Source organism: Euleptes europaea, chromosome 12 (assembly GCF_029931775.1).
Source record: "Euleptes europaea isolate rEulEur1 chromosome 12, rEulEur1.hap1, whole genome shotgun sequence".
In the NCBI taxonomy this organism is placed as follows: domain Eukaryota; kingdom Metazoa; phylum Chordata; class Lepidosauria; order Squamata; family Sphaerodactylidae; genus Euleptes; species Euleptes europaea.
Genome location: NC_079323.1, coordinates 53165473 through 53189021, shown reverse-complemented (window position 1 = coordinate 53189021; position 23549 = coordinate 53165473). Strand labels below are relative to the sequence as shown.

Below are 23549 nucleotides of genomic sequence, written 5' to 3'. Positions count from 1 at the left end.
TTTGAATAAGCACAAACATCTCTTGTGGCTGAGCAAAAGTTTTAAAACCCATTGAAAAGTGCAGAGTGAAAAGGTTTTGAAAAGGCATAAAATGCCCCTGAAAAATCTACAATATGATTGCACCTGGTTCATCATTATGTGTTTTTAAAATTATTGGGCTGATTTATGAATTGAATACCATTGTCCCCATAAGGTTTTCTTTAGCTTGGAACATTAAGCAGGATTCTGCATATGCATGTCCACTATTCAGATGGCTTTACAGATGCAAACACAGAAATGCTTTAATAGTAAGCTGTCCAGTAAAAGTAAGAAGTTGTCATTTGCTATGAAGCTATATGAATTTCTGACATGGCATATAAATTACAAAATGATAAGAACAAACATTTGGCAGCTATTCCAAGTTTGAAAATATTCAGTAGGCATATATATCAAATTAACTGCTGGAATACCAATAAATCAAATCATTTTCATACCTGGTGATTTAAAAAACTCAGATATTTTGTGCTAATCATGTGGATTAGTACAGCGAAACAAAGTTAGATCTGGTTATTTCGGGACCAGTGCTCATGCACCCAAGGTTCCTTCAATGGGTCATTTCTAAATAGCCAACAAGGGTAAAATCTAACCTTGAAGGCATTTTATGTGGTTGTTTTCGCCATCCAGATCTAAAACTATCTCTTCTTTCATGGTGTGTTTGTAGGGAAGCAGAGTTCAATTTCAAGTGTTTTGCCACAATGGAGGGTGCTGTGGGGTTGGCACTTGTATATTTCATGGACATCAAAAAGAACTTGAAGAAACCTTTGGTTTGATGCAGTGTAAAATTTCTACTTACATTAGAGTCCAAACGATAGTGGAAAGCAAGAAAAAGACCATGGCAGCTGCTTGATCTAAGTTAAACTTATTGTATCCTCAAGGTTTTGTTGTCGTTGTTGTTGGTTTGTTGGTTTGTTTTGTGTGTGTGTGGTGGTACTCTCTGGTACTCAGTACCAACACCTTTTGGGGGGCTCTCCCAAGTCCGGAGGGGGAAATTGGGGGAAATTGGTACAACCTTCTAGATGAGTACGAGCACCTCTTTTTAAACACAAAGCTCCGTGTATCCTCACCTGTATTTCTGTTTGCAAGATCTTGTGCAAACAGTTTTTGGGCACTATAATGTACAGTGACAGAAGCAGTAAGTGCTGCTCAAGATCCTGAGAAAGCAGAACAGTGCCAAGTCTGTGTTTCCGTTTGTATATTGTTGAATGCAAGCCCATGTTTATTGTGCACAAGTGTGCACAGAGAAGGCAAATGCTAATAAATGTCAAAGCCATAGCACTGTGGTGCTGATTTTGCCTATTATCCTGGCAATGCTCTTACATGCACATATTCCAAGCCAGGCCTGTTTGTTTTTCTCTGCCCTTCCTTTTTCTTTTTCTGAAGAACAAGATGTTTCATCACAAATGTTTTAGTTCACTAATATTTAACCAGCTAGGGTAATCAGTACTGTTGTTTCAAAATCTTCTTAAGACTTCATATGTCACAGAATGGATTTAAAGGAAATATATGCAATATTTTGTCATAAGGGTCTATTATCAAATTACTGAAAAGCCCATCAATCAGATAGGTGTGATGTATAGGGAAACCTTGATATCGTAGGTTTCACACTTATCTTGAAATCCCTGATACATTATACTCAGCATTCAAATTTTCCACAAATTTTAGTTTAGGTGAAATATGATGGAAACTCAGACACATGTGAGTCCCCATCTCAACTATCCAAAAGCAACACTCCAAGAGTTTCTTAGTTTAAGTGACATTTAAGTGGCAATAAATGATGATGTACATTAAGAACCTCAGTAGCTCTCAGATAAATGTAATTCAAGGACAATACTTGTAATTCAAGGAGAATACTTACCAAAAACTTGAAGGAATGTCTGATTTGTCACCTTTCCTGCTTTATTTTTTGCTTCACAGTTATAAGGACCAGCATCAATGTTTTTGATATCTCTGATGGTTAGTCCTGTGTTGCTTCCTCTCAATGTATATTTGTCATTTTCTTCAATACGTTTTCCTTTTCTAAGAAATAAAACAGATTTGTATGCTACAAAACATATTTTAGTATTTAAAAGTTCATATTCCTGATCTGGACTGTTCTGTTTCTCAATGTTACTTCTACCTGAGAGTGTAGCTTATGCCATTAAAATGTAACCAGGGTAGTTCATTCAAAATATGCAGTTATTTTTTCATTGTTGCAGGACAGCTCATTTTTCATAGGGCACACTGTATAATCAGGATAAGAAACACTTGATGAATGTTTCATTCAATAAATTAGTTTAATTGATTTTAAAAACAGCAACACCTAATTTAGCTTATTATGCATCCTTATCTGCCCACTAGATGCACAGATCCAGTGTGAGAGTTCAAATATAGTCTCCTGGTAATATTGAACTACTACTACTACTACTACTACTACTACTACTACTACTACTACTACAGTATTCCTTCCATCCATCACTCATGACTGCCACAATTTTAATCAAAGATGTACTTTCAAGATGGAGACATTTTAAAATCAGGTTATATTTTCCCCCATACTCTCTTCAATACACTAGCTGACAAAGTTCAGGAATGCAACAGAAAACAAAATTCGGCAGAAACTGATCCAAGTGGAACAGAAACCTTATAATGTATTAATGATTATCTCGTTTAATTTTTTGTAGAGTGTATCTTGCTTAAACCACATGCAACTTGTCTCCTCTCTTGAGCAATATTTTTGAGAAGTAAAAAGTACATTTGAAATAACTCCTTTCTTTCTTAAATAAACTGCCTTTTCATCTGAACAAAACCAAGGTTTATACTCCAAATGATGCAGACTATGCAGCCTGCACAAATGGGGAGGGGGGAATCTTTCTGAGGCAACAGAAAATTTCGCTTCTATCTGGATTCAAGCATATGAACATTCACAACAGAGACTGCTGAGAATTCTTTGACATATGAATAATTAAAGAGACTGTGCAATGAAACAGAGCAACAGAAGACTGTATTTTCCATTTTTGAAAGAAAAAATTTCCTTAAAAATGTATATTTAAAATGCCTGTAAGGGGAACATAGTTTTTTTTTTTATATCACTAGACATTTACATTGAAGACCCCACTTCAACCAGTTTTATGAAAACAACTGCAGTGTTCAATGAAGAATCTTGTTTCTGCCCAGTAAATGCAAGCTGAATGAAAGAACAGACGGTGTGTGTGTGTGTGTGGGGGGGGGGAGAGACATCATCCAACAACTCAGGAACGTGGGAGCGACCCTAAACATCCCTGTAAGGGAGTCTATGATCTGGATTGTGCCATGAGAACCAAACTTTCTACTACAAAAATCCACATAAAATGCTTCCTTCCAAGACAAAGCACTGGAATTATTGTATATGTCAATAAAGGTTGATTGATTGATTGATTGCGCTGGAGTTATTTATTGAAAGATGAACTATGCTGTACTCCAAATGCTATTTAAATAGGAAGCCTACTTGGTAAAATAGGTTCCCTAAGATCAACCCTAGTTGTCTTTTTAATAACTATTCAGGATATTGTGCAACATAATAAGCATTCACATTTGATTTTTAGCATACAAAAATGTAGAGGGTAACATTTTGTGACTGAATGTACTGCACCATAGGACAATCAGAATTACTTGTACTTGGCCCTGGAGTTCTCCTGGTATTACAACTATTCCCCAGGCTACATAGATAAATTCCTCTGGAGAAAATGGCTGTTTTGGCAAGTTTGAGTTCCCTGCTGAGTTCCCTCCCTGCCCAGGCGCCACCTGAAAGTCTTCAGGAATTTTCCATCCTAGAGCTGGCAACCCTAATTTGTACATACATTCCATTTCTGAGCTTTCGGTAGCTGGGGATGGCGTGGCCAAGGTGCCACCGCAGCACCTGCAAAGCCATTTCATGGCCGCCGAAAGGTTAAAAAAGCCTTTTAAATATTTTTTTAAAAATGGGGCTTTTCGCTCCATAGAGAACAGCGATGCTGCACCTGCTAAAAAGCAGTCGCAGCAATGCCACTCTATATGTCGACGTTCCAGGCTGAATGGGGACAGGAAGCTGCCTACAGGCAGCTCTGCCCCTGGCACACCCCAGGGACGCCCCCTGGAATGCCGGAACGCCCCCCCTCGGCATACCAGTGCGGGGATTTGCACAGGTGGGACACCAGCAGAAGACCCAGCCAGCGTACCTGGGCGGCGTTGCTGCAGCAGCGCCAGGAGACCAGCCTCCGGGCCTCCCCGCTGGCATTGGGGCCACTCAGGGTGGCATAAGTAGCCTGGGTGCCGGTGTGGGGGGCCTCCTGAGGACTTTCATCCTCGGAGTTCAGGAATGGGCTGCTAGTTGTTCACATTTTGAACAAATAGACTTTATCATCTTCCTGTACTTCAGAAATAACTAGTGAGATTTCTAGGTGTTTTGATGTTTTGTTTTAAATCTGAAGTTAGCTGAGAGGTGCAAGTGAGAAGTGAAGATCTGACTAAAGTAAAATCTGATAATTGGCTGCATTATTTACAGTCTTTGTTTAAAAAAAATTACCAAGATTTTTCCCCTGTACCCCAATATAACTGCACTTGGACTCTTGTTCTAATTGGAAGGTCTGATCAAGGTCAGATGCAATAAAGGAAACAACTAAGCTAAGAAAAGGCCACGGCTGGGGGAGGGTAGATATTGTATTTTTACTCTTGGGAGAAACAGTTTATCATATTCAGTTTCTGAATAACTGGGGTGGGGTGCCTAGTCTAACAAAAAGAATTGACCAAAAAAGTTCCCTTGAAAATAAATGTAAATTGATGACTTCAAAAACTGCCTGATATCAACTACTTTTGCCTGTGGCTATTTGAGTTACTATGCAATTCATTAAAAATACAGCTGGGTTCTGTGTGCTTCACAGGGTTGCCAACCTCCAGGTACTAGCTGGAGATCTCCTGCTATTACAACATCTCCAGCCGTTAGAGATCAGTCCACCTGGAGAAAATGGCTGCTTTGGTAATTGGACTCTATAACATTGAAGTCCTCCCCTCCCCAAACCCCGCCCTCCTCAGACACCACCCCAAAAACCTCCTGCCAGTGGCGAAGAGGGACCTGGTAACCCTAGTGCTTCATGAAGCACATGACATTTGGGGGATAAGAGCAGCAAGAGGAAACCATACAGCTTTCTCAAGACTACCATTGCAAAAGGAAAACCAGTGAGGAACACACTAACTGTGCAATTTTATGAACCAACACCCTAGTGTACATGCATTGAATTTATTGTTTTAGACTGGAGTAACTCTGCACAGGATTACACCTCTAAGCACACTGAAATATGCATGGAACAATATAGAGATCACTCTCTTAAACTAGATATCTCTTAAACTAGATATCAACCCCTCACCCCACTGGACTGCAAGTTTAATGTAGTAATGTCTATAAAATCCAGAATTACTCAATGAAATTAACAGTTGTAGTGAACAATTAGGTCTCAATGTATACTTTAAATATAGTGCCCATGTTTTTATAGCTTACTCAACTGGATTGTACAACCTATTATTATCATCATCATCATCATCATCATCATCATTATCATTATCATTATTATTATTATTTAAATATGAACAGAACAGAAAAGAATGGAATGTACAACTTATTAAAAGGCTGTTCTCACAGTTAAAAAGGTAAAGGTCCCCTGTGCAAGGACCGGGTCATTCCTGACCCGGGGGTGACTTCACATCCCGACGTTTTCTAGGCAGACTTTTGTTCAAGGGGTGGTTTGCCAGTGCCTTCCCCAGTCGTCTTCCCTTTACCCCCAGCAAGCTGGGTACTCATTTTACCGACCTCGGAAGGATGGAATGAGTCAACCTTGAGCCGGCTACCTGAAACCAACGGATCGAACTCAGGTAGTGAGCAGAGCTTGGACTGCAGTACTGCAGCTTACCACTCTGCGCCAAAGGGTCCAGAGTTACCATTGAAAAATGCTGGTTGCCAGTGGCCCTGCAGCCAACATGGTGGTTCCGGAGGGCCCTTGCTAGTTGCTGGAGCCCTGCTAACAAAGCTGCAGCTGAAGACAAGGTCAAAGTAAGGAGGGGAGGGGAGAGAAAGAGGGATGGGGGGAATATTGACAGAGAAGAAGAGGGGGAAGAGAAGTGGAGACTGAAGAAGAAGTGGGTGATAAAACGGGGAGGTAAGATTGTCAGGGTATAAATAGAGGGGGGAGATTGACCAAGGAAGGGGACAGAAAGGGAGGGGTAAGATTGTCAGAGAAGGGAAGGGGGAAGAACGAGAAGGGGGAGATTGTGAGGGAGGGAAGGGGGAGAAACAGAGAGGGAAATCGTCAGAGAAGGGGAAGGGGGAGAAAGAGAAGGGGAGATTGTCAGACAAGGGGAGGGGGAGAAAGAAGGGTGGAAGATTGTTTGAGAAGCAGGGAGAGGGAAGGAAGCAAGGGGGGATGAGAAGTACCCTCCCCACAAGTTTCTTGAGGGCCCCCACATCTATTCCATAATATTTAGATATGTTGGATCTTAAATTTCACTGCTACAGAGATTTGAACTTTACTTACCTATACCAGCTGATTTCAGGTTCAGGTGAACCACTGGCTCTACAGAATAAAGTAACTGCCTCTCCTCGATCTGCTGTGGCATTAAATGACTTCTGCAGCAATGTAATAGCTGGAGGAACTGGGCAAAAATGTGAAATATATATATATATATTTATATATATGTATGAGCTCAGATAATTTAAAACAAAATTCTCACATGGTCTAAAATAATTCATCTTTAGTAATATAATTTGCAAACACAGTATCACAATGTTATGGCACGAGGCTGAGGTGGAGGGGGAGTTTTAATTCTAGTAATATTTTTCTTTAAATCTTTTCTGACAATATTGGCTTCAGGACTTTACCCCCAGAAAGCTGGGTACTCATTTTACCAACCTTGGAAGGATGGAAGGCTGAGTCAACCTTGAGCCAGCTACCTGAAACCCACTTCCGTCGGGATTGAACTCAGGTCGTGAGCAGGGCTTGGACTGCAGTACTGCAGCTTACCACTCTGTGCCACGGGGCTCCTGGTAAATGAGTTTAAAAAAGGTAAATGTCCCCTGTGCAAGCACCGGGTCATTCCTGACCCATGGGCTGATGTCACATCCTGACATTTCCAAGGCAGACTTTGTTTAAGCGTGAACAGAGCTTTTGACTGCAGTACTGCAGCTTAACGCTCTGTGCCACGGGGCTTTACATTTATATTAATTGCTGAAACTATACAGTTTAGATTAAAGCATCTGAAGTGACTGGCCTGGGTTGGATTATCAGTGTAGGTCTGAGGCAGTAAGAAATGTGAGTAACACTGCATGCTCTTCATGATTTCCTAAACTGCAGAATATCTTCTTTATCTTCTTGATGCACATCCAAACTCCACATCACCTCACACCAACTTTTCAATCAAGACCAACTGAGCACATGAAAAGGCCCATAAGTAAGTACATCACATGCGGGCTTCCAAGAAAAAAAAGGTAAAGAATTCAGTGCTACAGTCCTTCCTAAGGATCTGTTCCGGAAATAAAAATTTGCCATCCTCAGGAGTTCTGCAGTTTAAACATTAGCAGCTGATTGCAGCAAACACATTATCAAGGTATTACCGATGTAGAAATCATTTAGGGAGTCCCAAGAAAATGTTGCAGATAAAGCCCATAGTGTGTCTACTGGAAGTGTCTACTGGAAACAGGGAATGTGTCTGCTGGAAACAGGGAATGATGTGTACATCTTTAAAACACTGCCATACAAAACCTCAGACAAAATGCAAGGCAACAAAATCTAATAATCGTGGTTCTACTCATAAAACTCTACAAAGGAACCCCAGACACTTGACACATGTATAATCAAAACCTTCTCAAAGATCACACCAAATACCTGTCTAATGGAAGGGTCAACACACAACTCTTGCAGTTCAGGCACCAGTGCCTGAATTAATAAGATTTAAGAAGAAATTTAGAACTAGAACTTACTTGTGTATGTCAGTGCAATGATTCTGAGTAATGTTAATTTACCTAGTTTAAGTGAAACTGTACCCCAGCACACAATCTCTGACACAGCTATGTAGTTGAACTTCAGCTGTGCACTGATGTAAAACAGTAGTTTCAAATTGGCTGTCAGCACCATTCGTTTTCATTACACCTACACATTAGTTCCTCTAAACAAACTACAGTTCACTTTCAGCACTTGAATTACATCAGTTTTTACTTGTATACCATGGGGAAAACATCAATTCTATCATACGTTTAAAATGTATGTTTTAAATTTTTTAATCAATATTTATTAGTAATAGTCCCAAAGGTACAGCAGTGTTAGATTGTTGCAGGGAAAAAAAGAAGCAGGAACTTTATGCTGCTTTAAATATTAACAGGATTGTGCTGGAAGACAATATACTTACAGTGCATTCCTGAGATAAATGCCTGTGCCGGGCTTAGGAGGCAACATGGCTGCACTACCTCCTCCGGGCGCCAGAAATCTGGTGGTGTATCTCACCAAACCAAAAAGGGGTCTTCCTGGGCTGAAAGGGTTTTGCTGGCTGCCTAAAGGTGGGACCGTCCCCAGCCCAGAACCAGAACGCCCCAGGAACACCTCTCAGGACTAGGGCTGTTAATTCGGTACAAAACCGAACTGGAAAAATACCGAATAAATGCAAATTTGGTAAATTTCTGGTTCGGGTTTACTGAGTCCACAAAATCCACTTTGCCATTCCCAAATATCTGGATTTCCGCGGCTCGTGCGGGGACATTTTTACAAGTAGAAGTCCCACATTTCCAGGGTAGCTAGAAGGGACTCTCTTTGCAAGAACCCCCAAGTTTGGTAAAGATTGGGTCAGGGGATCCGGAGGTATGGGGTCTGGAAGGGGTCGCCCTATCTTCCTCCATTCAAATGCATTGGCAGACTCTTACCAATGTATCTGAATGGAGAAGCTGGGCTTTAAACGGTGGGTGGGAAAGTTCGCCCAGTGCCTTCATCGAGATACAATGCGATACACTTTGTCTCTATGGAGGTGTGGGGTGAACTTACCCACCATTTAAAGCCCAGCTTCTCCATTCAGATACATTGCAAACATCACATTAAAGAATCTGAACACAGCCACTTTTCCAATGCAAGGGTTCCTGTTACTATTGTACCTTGTGATGATCTCATTTCAAGGGGCTGAAGCTGGGGAAAATATAGTTGTTCCTTCTCAATTTAAAAACAAAAACAAAAATTGTACCCTTAAAATTTCTATCACATGTAAATTTTAAGGGTACAATTTTTGTTTTCATTTTTAAATTGAGAAGGAACAACTATATTTTCCCCAGCTTCAGCCCCTTGAAATGAGATTGTCACAAGGTGCAATAATAATAGGAAACCATGCTTATTACTATAGCACACTTGTGACTGGACATGGAAACATATTCTCACAGTACTGAAACTACAATTCCAGCTTAATAGTCTGGACAGACATCCGTACAGCACTGTTTTTCTTCACAAATTAAAAGGGTGAACCTTAATGCTTACGAGGTAAAATCTGAAACAAAAGCAGAACCATATGATTGCCTAACTGAATTTTGTACATTGTGGTAGCCTGATCCCAAAACAAAAAGAAAAATGTACCCTAACATTTTCAGTGCAGTTTTAGTGATTTTCATGATTTCTTTTTTTAAAAAAACACATAAATCTCTGTAGTCATAAAATATAACATGTTTTAATTAGAAAGTAGGACAAAATTCTGACAGAACGAAAAAGGGGCTTCAACAGGGAACGTTCTTGTTCCCAGTACATAACAGAAAGAGGACAAAAGAAGGGCTGAGTTTGCATCCTTCCTTCCTAGTGAAGTCTGGCACAATGCCCAGAATGAGCATGGTACAAGAAACAGTGCAACCCTGAGTAGAGTTGCACCCTCCTGAGTCCATTTAAGTCAATGGGCCTAGAAGGATTGTACTATAAATGATATAAAAAGAAAAACAGGAGTCCAGTGGCATTTTAGAGACTAAAAAGGTTTACTCCGATTTAAGCTTTTGTGAGTCTGAACTTGCTTCATCAAATGCATCTCACTGCATGCATCTCATGATGTGAGCTTTGACTCACAAAAGTTTATTGTGGAGTAAATTTGGACCGTCGCTAATAAGAAATACGAGCCAGCATTGTATAATGGTTAGAATCTCAATACTAGTATCCGAGAGTCCTTGCTTTGAATCCCCACTCTGCTATTGAAGCTGATCTTGGGATAGTCACACATCCTAATCTACCTTGCAGGAGTACAGGAGAACAATGTAAACCACTTTGGATCCCAGTTGGAAAGGTGGGATATAAATGATGTAAATAAGGTACCACTGGACTCCAGTTTTATTTTCCTAGTACAAACTAATAAAAATTTACCCATCTAGAATAAAACTACTTAAGTAACTCAGGAAAAAGAAAAACAAACTTCCAAGCAGCAAATCTTACTGGATCACAGCTTCTGCTTTAATGAACTGACACTGACTTTTAAATATGAAGTCAAGCAAGTGCTAAATTTAAGCCCCACAGTCAAATATTTTCATAAATATTGTTGATTACACTATTAAATGTTACAATGACTTAAAAGCTGAGAGGCTCTGCAGTATATCCAGCTAAATCTGCCATTATTCTATAATTAAAATAAATATGTTGATGGCTTTTCATAAGATATTGAAAACAACTCTGTCATATATTGTAGTGCAGCTGAATATCTAATCATGACAGAGTAAGGAATTGTATATTTTGCATAGATTGAATTACTGCTTATGATTTGCTTTATTAGTGAAGGTTTTACCAAATTCTGAAATAGAAAAAAGAGCACTATCATCCCCAAAATATCTTCCCCAGTTTAAATAATAAATGGGAAGATATACTAATATGAGCCTAGTGGTTCAATGTTAACATTGATATTATATAATTATAATTATAAAATCTGATACAATGCACAACTACCATAACTCTTAAACCATTAACCCCTCATTGGCTGCAGTCATCCTGTCGGTCAGGGCCCTGCCACTGCCCCCCACTACAGCAGACCACTGCTGCTGGTGCAGTAAAGGGCACAATTTTAACTTTTAAAGGCACCTTTTTACTGCTGGCCACCACTGAACTCTACCCAAAGGGAGTGGCCCAGCGGTGTCTTGTTGTGCCGTGGCTGGCTGCAGTGGCACTCCTGGGTCTTATGTTTGTGCTGCCTGTCTCAACCACACTACGTTTTTTGATGCCACCAAGGTTAAAGTAAGCATTGTATGGGAAGGACAGCAAACTCTCAAGGCCACAACCTCTTTTTTCAAGGCTCACATGCTGGAGTTGAATGACTGCACACCTTTGTTTGGTACTTAGGAAGTACATTCCTCTATGATTTTTCATGGGTATATACTAAAGTACCAATTTACATTATTTCAATAAAGCAACACAAAACATTAGTTGTATATTTCAGTTTAGCTTCTTACCATTCACAATGACAATGATATCACGGAAGTCAATTTCTCCTCTGGCTTCAACTCTTCCTTCACATCTATAAACTCCTTCATGACTTTTGTTGATTTTAAAGATCTGAAGATTATTGTTGGGTAACACAGCAAATCTATCTGGAAAGGCATGTAATAGATAAAGTAGCATCAGTAAGTAAAAGCACTGCTGTGAACACTGTTTGAATTTTTAAGACTAGAGTTGCCAGCTCCCTCCTGGAGGGGGATGGGGGGCAGGGTTGCCAGTTTCCATTAGTTAACTCCTGGAGATTTGGGGATGGAGTCTGGGGAAGACTAAGACATCAGTGGGGTACAAGGCCATAGAGTCCACCCTCCAAAGCATCCCTTTTCTTAAGGGGAACTGACTGCTATAGTATGGAAATTAGTAGAAATTCTGGGAGATCCCCAGATTCTACCTGGAGGCTGGCAATCTATCTGAGACTGAAGCATTTGTGTTAATCAAAGTGCAAAAAATATTCATTAATAAGAAATTGTTTATGATCAGCACTTTTTGTTCTCATCTCTCTCCCCCTCCCTCAGTGTGCATGTGTGTTCATTGTTCAACAAAGGAAATAGTTGTTTGCCATCAAAGAAAAGAAAACATGTCCAGCCCAGAATGTATCATCTTTAGAACATACTTGTAAGAACTTAATATAACTCAGAACTAAAATTATTAAAGAAAAATCAAACACATGAAGATGAAGTAAGATGTACACAATGGTCCACTTTATATCAAAAATAAAAGAACAGGGTAGCTCCAGTATCTTTTTACAACTTTGTTAGCATTCAGTCAATTTACTTTTGTAGTTTGGATAATGTTCACACAATCTTGTCTCAGATTTCTAAATAATATTGATAGAAAGAGACCACAGTACAGTTTAAAGCCATGTTGGAGGAAAATATGATTTTGGCATTCTAAGTCAACTAATAGGAATTGGTCTGATAGTTCTTAAAGTCATGGCTATCCATAATTAATCTAACAGCACATTCCTGAGATTCGGCGTGCATGGACAACAATAATTAATCTAACAGCACATTCCTGAGATTCGGCGTGCATGGACAACAGGGAGGAGGCGCTGCTGCACCGCCTCCTAAAACCGTTCCCTGCATGCCGGAACGGGGCCTTTTCGCCCCATAGAGAAAAGCAGGCACAACCTCGCTCTTCTCCGTGTCGGCATTCATGGGGCCAAAGGGGACAGGAAGCTGCCTAACAGCAGCTCCTCCCTCCGTCCTGCCACTTGAACACCTTCTGGGATGCCTCCCGGGACGCTGGCATGGGCCTTTACACCGGTGGGACACTGGCGTATGCCCCGTCAGCATCCCAGGGTGGCACTGCCAGGGCAGCGCCCAGCGCCCAGCATCCGGGCCTTCCCTCTGACGTTGGGGCCACTAATGCCAGCATAAATTGCCCAGACCCTGGTGTGGGGCCCCCAAAAGCCAGTGCAATGCCTTCCTGGCCTCCTAAGAGCTTTCACCCTTCAGGCTCAGGAATGCACTGTGATTGTTAATAAAGGTGAAAGCCTGAAAAAATCCATTAATTCCTTCCTATTGCTGATTTTTTTTTTGCCATCAAGTCACAACTGACTTTCAGTGACACCGAAGGGATTTCAAGGCAAGATACATTCAGAGGTGGTTTGCCATTGCCTGCCTGACATCATTACCCTGGTATTCCTTAGAGGTTTCCCATCCAAATACCTGCCAAGGTCAACAACTACTGCAAGCCTACAGCCAAAGATTGAGCAGATTGTTCCATTAACATTCTGTCCTCTCAATCTCCATTCAGACTCTTAGCTGTGCTTTAGGGGGGTTGAGACTGAAGCAAATTCAAGATGGAAACTCCTAAGATGTACTGGCTTACTGCTGGATAATGAATAGGGTTGCCAGGTCCTTTTTGCCACTGGCAGGAGGTTGCTGAGGCAGAGCCTGAGGAGGGTGGGGTTTGGAGAGGGACTTCAATGCCATAGAGTCCAATTGCCAAAGCGGCTATTTTCTCCAGGTGAACTGATCTTTATCAGCTGGAGATCTCCAGCTACTACCTGGAGGTTGGCAACCATAATAATGAAGTTTCTGGAACTTGGATGAAGGTGCTTACTAGACAATTACAACAGAAACAGAAGTCTGGAGCTACACACAAAGATCTGTCTACTGTTAGCTGGAAAGCTAGCTGTTAACTACCACAGAAAAATGGAGTTAAGACAGGAGTTACATAGCATTAATGTTGGATAGCAGATTTAGTTTGAACATTTTTATACCTAGCAAATATAAGTCCTTTAACATCTCTGTTTGAAGTGTTCTCTATTCTGCAAATACATAGGCATTTACTTCACTAAGTCTTTGGGAATTTTCTGAATGGCCAAGGCACATCTCCTTGGGGACACTAGAGCCATCTGACTCTGCAGCTTCTGGCTCTGGTGAAGAGAGGGAGGAGATGGGTAGTAAAAGTAACCTGGCAACAGATGTGGGATTAATATCAGGCAATGGATGAGGACTGAAAGTGGCCAGCCAGCAAGTCCAGTAGCTGTAACATCACCCTCTGCAAACCTCTGCCTCTGAGATACGAATTATAGACTGAAATTGACCATATTTTATTAGTTTCTTGGGCACCCAACATGGCTGATTCTTCTATATTTTTATCAGAACATTGGAATATAACCTTTAAATCAGTTGAATTTTAAATAAAACATATAATTGAAAGAGTTACCAAAATACTAACTGTCAGCAATATTTGAGACTTCCTCATTTTGATACAACCAGCTGACAATGGGTGCAGGTGAACTAGTAACTCGACAAATGACTTGTGCATCTTCTCCCTGAACAAATTCTTGTGGCGATGAGATATCTTGGAATGTAAGCTTTTCTAAGAAAGAATGAAATCCATTAATAGCTTCTTCAGCTTTTTGTTGAGAATTCCAATATATATACATTAAAAATCCATTAATTACTATTGTTATTTCTGTAGAACACTCTTAATGCCTACTATTCATTACAATATTGCAATATTTTCATCAACACTATAAAGGAGAGTTAGCTCTTTTATCCCCATATAGGGAGGTACCCAATGTTGAAACAGAATGCTTTAAGATCACCCAGTGTTGAATATTCACTAAAAATTTCTTGATTCCCCCCCCCCCCCGCTTAGCTGCATAGCCAATATTATATACCTGTGTAATGTATGAATATTTCTGGAACATCATCACTTAATATAAGGTACTCTCTTCATTGAAAATGTACTGTAGAAATTATATATCATAATAACATAAAAAACCTTTCCAGTATTTTTTGTAAGAAACGTCTGGTAACTAAGAAATAATTTGCACTACCAATACAGGGTTGGATCTCTTCTGCTAGTAGGGGAAAGCATTGCATGGAGGAAGGTGCTACCATTAGTGGAACAAATTCATAGGATCCAAACAACACTTTCCCAACCTCCTTTCAGTGTTGATTTATATGCCTTTAATTTCCCTCCTTTTCTCCCTGAATTCAGATCTAGAAAGTTGAACTTATATGTCCTCTAATTTGTTTTCAACAGTCATATCCACATGCAATTAATGTTAATCGGTAGTTGAAGCCTTCCATTAATTGTACAATAAAAAAATAAGACAACAGGGAACTAGGATTGAATGACAATACATCATCAGCCTAGATACTGGGACCTGCACATAAGACAGGCCATCTGCAGGAAATTCACTGTTTCAGTAAGATCGTGACAGATGAATTTATAATAGGTGTGATATAGAAAACCAACATCCCTGAAGAATTTAAACAAGTTTCCATCTGAAATAAATTTCAGAATAGCAGTTGTAGTAACATAAATTAGTTCCCGTAGTCATCTCTTCTCAATGCAACCTTTTTATTGTGGATCCTCAATAAGGTTCTGCATTCATCTCACATAAGGTAGGAGAGTGAAGTTGGTGTGCCTGGGATGTCATACTCTATTGAAGCTTTTTTTCTATTCTTATATTTTACCATGTTTTACATTTTACATAAAAATAAATCAATTTATTTCAAGATAAAGTTTACACAGTATTTTCAATAATCCATTTTCTGCCTAACAGATAGAAAGACAAAGCTTAGTTACTTGGTTCATTTTACCCTTTATATTTTACTTACGGAAAATTTCCAAAACAACAGTGGCTTCTTGCGTTTGTCCTCTAGAATCTGTAGCTTGACACCTGTATATTCCAGCATCTTCCACATTTGCGTTGTAAATGGTTAGCCGTGATCTAACACCTTCTTTCTGAACCACTATTCTTTGACTGGAAACAATCTTTTCTCCTTGAGGATTATACCAATCTATACTCTCAGCTTCACCAATCACTAAAAAGAATAATACAAACACCACATGTAATAACGTATATATAATTTTATTCCAATGGCTAACTTTTCCTACCTGAAAATATCTTTCAGAAGAATTTAAACATGCCTTATAAATATGTATGTGTACCACTTCAGTTCAATAATTCAAGACAACAATATGGAAAATTCCCATGACATTTTGGCTATATGTTTAATGATGAGGTTGCTTTTTTTTAACATGGCTTTTGTGACAAACATGCTAAATTAATATACCAATAGCACAGTCCTAAACACCATCGCACCCTTCTAAACCCATGACCATTTTGGATTGTACTGCAAATTGATTAACAAGATCAGTGATACATGAAGGATCTAAATACAGAAGCATGAGGAAGAAGGAAAACAATCTTTTCCTGTGACATCTATAATAGTAAGAAAGGGAACTTGCTCTGGATACTCAAACACATAAGGCCATGTTCATACACTGCAGCAACCATTCACAAAGAGGAAATTCATCTCCTTTTGGGTGTGTCAGTGTGTGTTTTCTTGTCCTTCCAAATATAGAAGTCACCTACTTGAGAGATGGTTCCTGGTCCTAGATGTGCTCTCTTAAAAGTGGCTTACATATAATACAAGAATGTCACTTAAATAAATGCTTTCATCTTTTCATTTCAAAGGAAAGAAGGACATATGGATTTAACTCATCTTTAGAGTTGCAAGTATTGAACTACCTCCAAAATTAAAACAGCTTGTATTTGAAACAAATACACTAAACACTTTTCTACACCAAGTTACTCCTGGAACATTGATCTTTGTTTACTTGGGGTTTTATTGTATTTATTTTTGGTAGTCATTTTTAATAATCTAGTATAAATTTAAAATATAATTAGTTGGAATAAAGATTAATTAAAATTATTATATGTAATGAAGTCAGTGCTGCATTCTGACCTCATGCTTTACAGACTTCATAACATACATCGGAATTCCAAAGGGATACCTCCATGTCTCCTAGCTGTGGCTTACAAATGTCATCAATCAAAACAGCCACATGATAACTGTATGCTTTCTTCACCACCCCAACACACAAACACACACACAATAATATCAAATTTAACTATTAATATGGAATGCATAACTATAAATATAATCAAATAAATTTTCAATGCAACACAAATGCCACAATTGTTGTATGCGAAGCAAATTTTCAGAGACCAAAACTAGAAGAAGAGCTGGAAGAGGCATGTGAAAAAACCACATGTGCCTCTTGCGCCACTGGCATTAATAGTGCAGTTATGAATGTTTAATAAAAGGACATTGTAAAGCTATTTTATAAAATTATGCTTCCAACACTTTGTAAAGCATTCATGAAGCAGGTGGAGAGGGTTTTTTAATGATTATTTTATACTGCTTACCATGGCAGAAAAAGTTTTTCCTCCTACATTTCTGTATGTCAGGTTAATATTAACAGCTCATGAGCTGGTACAGAAGAACAGATAGCAACCATACTGCAGTTATACTTTCTCCTTGGCTGAATCCTTAACTGCCATGTTGGAAGTGAGGAGAACAAAAGACCAGTCCCATTACTGTTGCCAACTCAGAAGGCCTACCTGTAACTGTCAAACAAGAGTTTCCTCTCTTCTCTAGGATTACCAGGTTCCTCTTTGCAACCGGAGGGAGATTTTGGGGGTGGAGCCTGAAGACGGCGGGGTTTGGGGAGGAGAGGGACTTCAATGCCATAGAGTTCAATTGCCAAAGCAGCCATTTTCTCCAGGTGAACTGATCTCTATTGGCTGGAGATCAGTTGAATTAGCAGGAGATCTCCTGCTACTACCTGGCAGTTGGCAACCCTACTCTTCCCTCATCATGCTCAAGAGGGCTAATTCAATTCAGTGTAAACAATTACCCACCCTGTCTTTGCCTAGTGGACATTTTGACTCCTTAAATGTGCTAAGTTCAGTTCCTGAGAAGACATTGGCACTATTAATACTTGCAACGCTGGGAAATTTTATCAGGTGCTTTCCCCCCTCTGTCATAGTGATGAATGATAAAAAGTGCATATTTTAACAAACAAATGTGTAGTAAAATACAGAGAAGATACCAATTAAGAGCATTTGTCTTTTCTTCCCCCTTTATCCAACTAGCCTGCATCTTGGATCCTTTCTTCTTTGCTTCCATACTTCCTGGGGAATTTTCCCACAGAGTATCTCAATCCCAATCCCAAGAGCTTTACAATCCTCATTGTACATATGTTGACCTAAAGTTCTCTTGTCCTTACACCTGTGTGAAGTCTGCATGTCCACAGATCTTGATGAGAAAAAAAAATTAATTCAGGAGCCCTTTGAGGATTCTATACAAACCTCAAATGGCATTGGATAATGAAAATAGGTAAGTAGAGGCAGAAAGCAAAAGTACAGATGGGAAAGAGGAGCAAAAAACAACATGGGTGGAAAAGAAGAGATGGTGAAAGGGAGAAGAAAGAATGAGTGGAGCTGTTTGTGTAACAGGACTGAGATGGATGGAAGGTGAGAGAGGAAAATCCAGAGCGGAGAAGAGATGGAGGGTGCCTAGGGGTGGTTTAAACCCATGCTGATCAGGTGATCAGCAGTAACTTGCACGCTTTCATCCCCAAGCCTCTAGTACACAATACACTGTCAACCCCAAGCTACTGGCAGTGATCATCTGTCATTCAGAGCCATACAGCATGGGGCTAGGTGCTGGCAAGGGAGAGGAGAATGAGGTCCCTACCTCCATAACTCCTCACAGGTCCCCTCGTGGTATATTATACACAGAGACAACTAAGCAAGGCATTTGCAACAAATGTAAATAAACACATTGAAATTAAATAAATATGTATACCTGTACATGTGAAGAATTTGGATACACCCACACTGACTTCTGCTTTACTGAGGGAAATTGACACTTGTAGAAGTGCTGTAAAATATAATTGAGACAGATTTTAAAGCACAATATTATATATTGGTTAAAAAATTTTTAAAGCCTCTCCCATACATAATGTATATAAAACCTTCTATCTAGAAACTGGACTCCCAATAGCGAAATAACAGGCTGTCCATGGTTTTGTGGAATAGTTCAAAGTAGCAGAACTATAGATGTCTATAGTTCAGAAGCCATGTTCAGAGATCAGAGGTTCACCCATTCATAAAATCAAAACATAGAGGTTCGGTCTGCTCTGCTCTGTTTCACACGTGTTTTTCTGAATTCCACAATAACTAAGCATGAAATACCCAGCCTTTATCTGTGATAACAGAATTACTAAACAGTATGTAGAAAAATATGCACAAACTCTTCACATTTTTATTCTTCATAAAACATGATAATGGGTAGGTCCATGCAGACACTGCATGGTAGATGAAATATGAGGAGAGCTAATCTGTTGTCTCCAGCCCGTCATTAGTTTAGTATTATACTTTTCAGAATTTCAAAGCTGCTGTGAAAGCGAGAGAGCATTTGGAGAACACCATACATTAAATAAGAAGACATTTGAATGTAGAGTTGCCAACTCTTGAGTTGGGAAATTCCTAGAGATTTGGGGGTGGTGTTTGACGTTTCTGGAGGGACCTCAACGAAGTCTAATGCCATAAAGGCCACCCTCCAAAAGGAGTTTATCTCTGATGTAGTTCCAGGTCTCCAGGCCTCACCTGGCTGATGGCAACCCTACTTGAACCTCAACAACTGAAAGGAAGCCTCAGCCTTCTTCAAAGTTTAATCCTTATATGGAATGTTACTGTTGCTGTTTTTGCTCTGGTAGAATTGTGTTCTTTCTCTTACATTTACAACTCACCATGCAGAGGTTAGGCATTGCATTGCAAACTGCAAAATTCTTATACACGCACAACCAAACAAGTTCTATATTTTCACCCAAGAACAAGAAAAGACTCAAGCAGAAACAATATTGTATATGGTTGGACTTCGTAAGGTAACAAAAACGGAAACAAAACATCAGCAAGTTTTAAAATAAGAGTGTTTACATTCACATGCATCTCATATATTACACACACACACAATTATTTCCTCTCCCTGCAACCTCTTTCCTGATCTGTGCTTCAGAAAAGCTGAAAACCATACAGTTGCTAGAACTCCAGTGAACCAATGTGTGTGTGTGTGTGTGTGTGTGTGTGTGTGTGTGTGTGTGTGTGTGTAAATTAACACATCTAATTCTCAATGTGGCCAAATCTGTGGATATGTAAATCCAGAGATTGGGGCAATGAACAGACAATACAGAATTTATGAAAAACTTGAAAAAAACACTGCATGTTTGCAGAAAAATCTGAAATCATAGAAAAACAACCAAGGGTTAAAATAATATAAGCAGCACCTGTAGCGTTAAGAAACGAATGCCCTCAGTGGCCATTGCTAGGTAACTACAAGAGTATTCCAACCTTAGTTAAAATGGATACTAGTCATGCTGCATTTCTATTCTCTCTAGTATCAGAGGAACATGCCTATTATATTAGGTGCTGTGGAACACGGGCAGGATGGTGCTGCTGCAGTCGTCTTGTTTGTGGCTTCCTAGAGGCACCTGGTTGGCCACTGTGTGAACAGACCGTTGGACTTGATGGGCCTTGGTCTGATCCAGCAGGACCTTTCTTATGTTTTTATGTATGTTCTTAAGTCTTGGTTTCTGTTAGCAAAAAGTCAGGGGGTGGGCCCTTTCCAGGTGTGTTTTGGATTTTGAAGGAGGACTTATAAGGGCCAGGCATCAGAGCAACCACCAAACGACTGGCTGCCACCTGACCTGCATGACTCACTCAGGTCTGGCTGCTTGCTACTGTTCCACAGCAAGCAATCCATGAAATCCAGCGTAGTATAGTGGTTAGAGTTTCAGACTAGGAGACCTAGGTTCCAGATTATCAGATGAAGCAATTTGTGATCACATTTGCCTGTGAGACCTGCCTCTCTCCACCCTCCCTCCTGATGCCTGGGAAACCTGCAAAAACAAAATAACCTCAAGCTTGGCACTTTAAAACACAGGTCTCATATATTCCTGGATATTCCTGAATATTTCCACAATATTCACGATTGGGATACCAATTTGGGATTTTTTAATATGTATCTAGATACAGAGTACAATTGACAAATACCAATAAGGTATTTTTGGGTATATTTTTGGACTGGATATATCTAAACACATATCCCTAATGGCCACTGAGGGCATATGTTTCTTAAAACTACAGGCACTCCTTTTATAATTTTTGTGGGTTTTAACCATCCCATTTTTTTCCCTGGAAACTTTTTTCCCCAGGATTGTGGAAAGATCTGTCTTGTCTGTGTATGGCTCCCATCTCTGGATTTACCGTAAGTATCCACACATAAGCCCACGTTGAGAATTAGATATATTAATATTATATGGCTGTGGAATCATATTCTCAAGTTTCTATATAATCAGTATAAAAGAAATAGTAAAGACTTTTCAGATGATATTTTCAGGGAGCTGAAATTGCATAAGAGATTATGAAGGAAAGCTCTGCCCATATCTTACACATATTCAGTGGAAGATGACCATACATGGAGAAACACATGCATCTAGAGATGATTATGAGCCCTTTTTCTTTCAGCAAGTGGCACCCATGCATGTGCAGGATGTATGCATAGCGCACCTTCCCAAACAAGATGTTAGGTTCTTGCTCATCTCACTGTCATGATTCCAGTATTCTTCCCCAACCCCTTATATATGTTCACTCTTTCCCAAAATGAAGCCTGAAAAGGGCTTACCGTATGTAAAAGTCAAAAGAATATAAGAACCAAAATTACTTACTGAAATCAGAGTTGCTTACATCTGACTAAATAAGGGCTTACATTGCACAAGTGTTCTTATATTTAGGTGACTACGAGATTGGTAATGCAGAAGAGGCATTCATAATTCAAAATAACAGCCTAATCACTGTCATTTTTACATTTGCATCACAAAATTATTTTCATTGCACAACAATAAAAAAACTTCATGATGTTCACCTAATTTAGCAAAACCTTACATACAGCAATAAAATACTTCCCTTAATTTAATACAGTTTCCCCCCCAGAAAGGATTAAAAAATAATAAATATTTTAATAATAACATTTAGTCAGCTGTGGTATTCAAATGTTTTAGTTGTAGCACAATATATTATTTAAACTAAAAAATACCCACAGAATTTGAATACAAGGTTGATTCACTAAAATATCTTGACAGCAGTTGCACTTTATAACTGCCTAACATGCTTTGCTTGAGTCATACCTTCATCAAATTTGTTTCCTGGTAGGACATTACTGCTTGGAAAGCTAGAACAGATGGGCTTTTCACCCTTTTCACTTCTGGAGCTTGGGGCTGATCAGGCTAAGAAAATGGTGAAAGAAAGAGTGAGGGACGCTGAGCGGCAGATGGACCTAGCAAGAACTCCCACCTTCATAGCCCTGGATAAATCCAGATACATTGTTGCCCCTGCAGCACATCTTTTCACTCTGGAACTAAATAGCCATAGAAGGGGCTTGTCACAAGCCAGATGCTCTACCTTCCCCTCTCAGAGAGATTATGCCCGTGTGGTATAGGGGATGTAGAAACCATAGAGCATATTCTCATCCTCTGCCCTTACTATGAAGAGATCATTGGTAAATTTATCCAGCCGTGTACTAAAAGGCTCTCTCAGAGGCATAGAAGGCAAGGAAGCTGCTCTTGGATGAAAATCCAAGGGTTACCATAGGCACTGCTAAATTTTGTGCTGCTGCGTCCAAAATTAGGCGCAAATTGCTAGGATGACATGTCTTACTACCTATATACATAGTAACGCCCTCTTAGGATTTTATGTTTTTTATACTTTTTATACTTGTATTTATGTATTTTATACTTTTTATATTTGGAATTTCTGGTTTTAATATTGATGGGATTTTAGTCAACTGTTGACAATTCTGTTCTTTTGTATATGACTGGCTAGGTGCCATATTAATAAATGACTGACTACTTAATTGGGCACTATCCAATAATCCATGTGTTGAATGCTCACACAATTTTTACATGTCTGAATTTACTGAAGATCTTTTTGATTCCCAGGAGTTGCAGGATGCCTGCAGAACATCTGTTAGGAATGGCAGGCTGAAGTGAGGGACAAGCTGATGAAATTGCTCCATCCCCTTAATGGAGCTGCACTTGAAAAAGAGAAAGGAAGAGTAATTTCAACTCCTTCTTCTTACTCATTCCAGCCCCACCCCTCAACCTGCACAGCAATTTTTCCATGTGGGTCCCTTAACCCTGGGAATAATCTTCCTGAGGTTAGATCTTGAGCAGATATCTCAGCATGCTGCTCCAGTCTTTTTTTTTTTAATTTTGCAGTCTTAAAATATTTCTTTTGAGCACTGAGTCTTGATAAGGCACAGCTGGTGTGTATTGTAAATTCAAAGCTGCAAGGGAAAAACTGCAGCCTTCCAAGGCTTTTTTTTAACACTCTTTGGAAGAATTATGGCACCAGATGAACAGTTGGTTCAAACAAGTTTAAGAAAATGCTGAAGGTCAAACTCAGAAGACTACACAATAACATCTGAGTGGGCGAAGATGGATGAGCTATATAATTATAAGAGGAGCGAGAATTTAAGTGGAGTCTCTCTTATATGTATATCTACAGTTAAAAGGTTTACCTCCCCAGGGGAACCTCCCACATTGCAATCTTCAGCTGACTGCAAGTTTGCTCAGAATATATCCTTCGCTGAGGATACAAACTTCAAAAAGCTGCTCAAGAATGTAAGTTCTCTTTCTGATCCTCTAGCAGATAACCATATTGTT

At 39.5% G+C, this 23549-nt stretch overlaps 1 protein-coding gene across 1 annotated transcript in view; it reads right to left on the bottom strand.

Moving 5' to 3' along the window:
* NCAM2 (neural cell adhesion molecule 2) overlaps positions 1-23549 on the bottom strand; it is a 271498-nt gene that overhangs the window by 128502 nt on the left and 119447 nt on the right. Inside the window, exons 2-7 of the mRNA XM_056858381.1 lie at positions 18635-18709; positions 15593-15799; positions 14196-14339; positions 11465-11602; positions 6558-6675; positions 1895-2055 (exon numbers count right to left, since the gene is read on the bottom strand). Coding sequence (XP_056714359.1) covers positions 1895-2055; positions 6558-6675; positions 11465-11602; positions 14196-14339; positions 15593-15799; positions 18635-18709 — 843 coding nt within the window. The remainder of the gene's footprint in view (positions 1-1894; positions 2056-6557; positions 6676-11464; positions 11603-14195; positions 14340-15592; positions 15800-18634; positions 18710-23549) is intronic.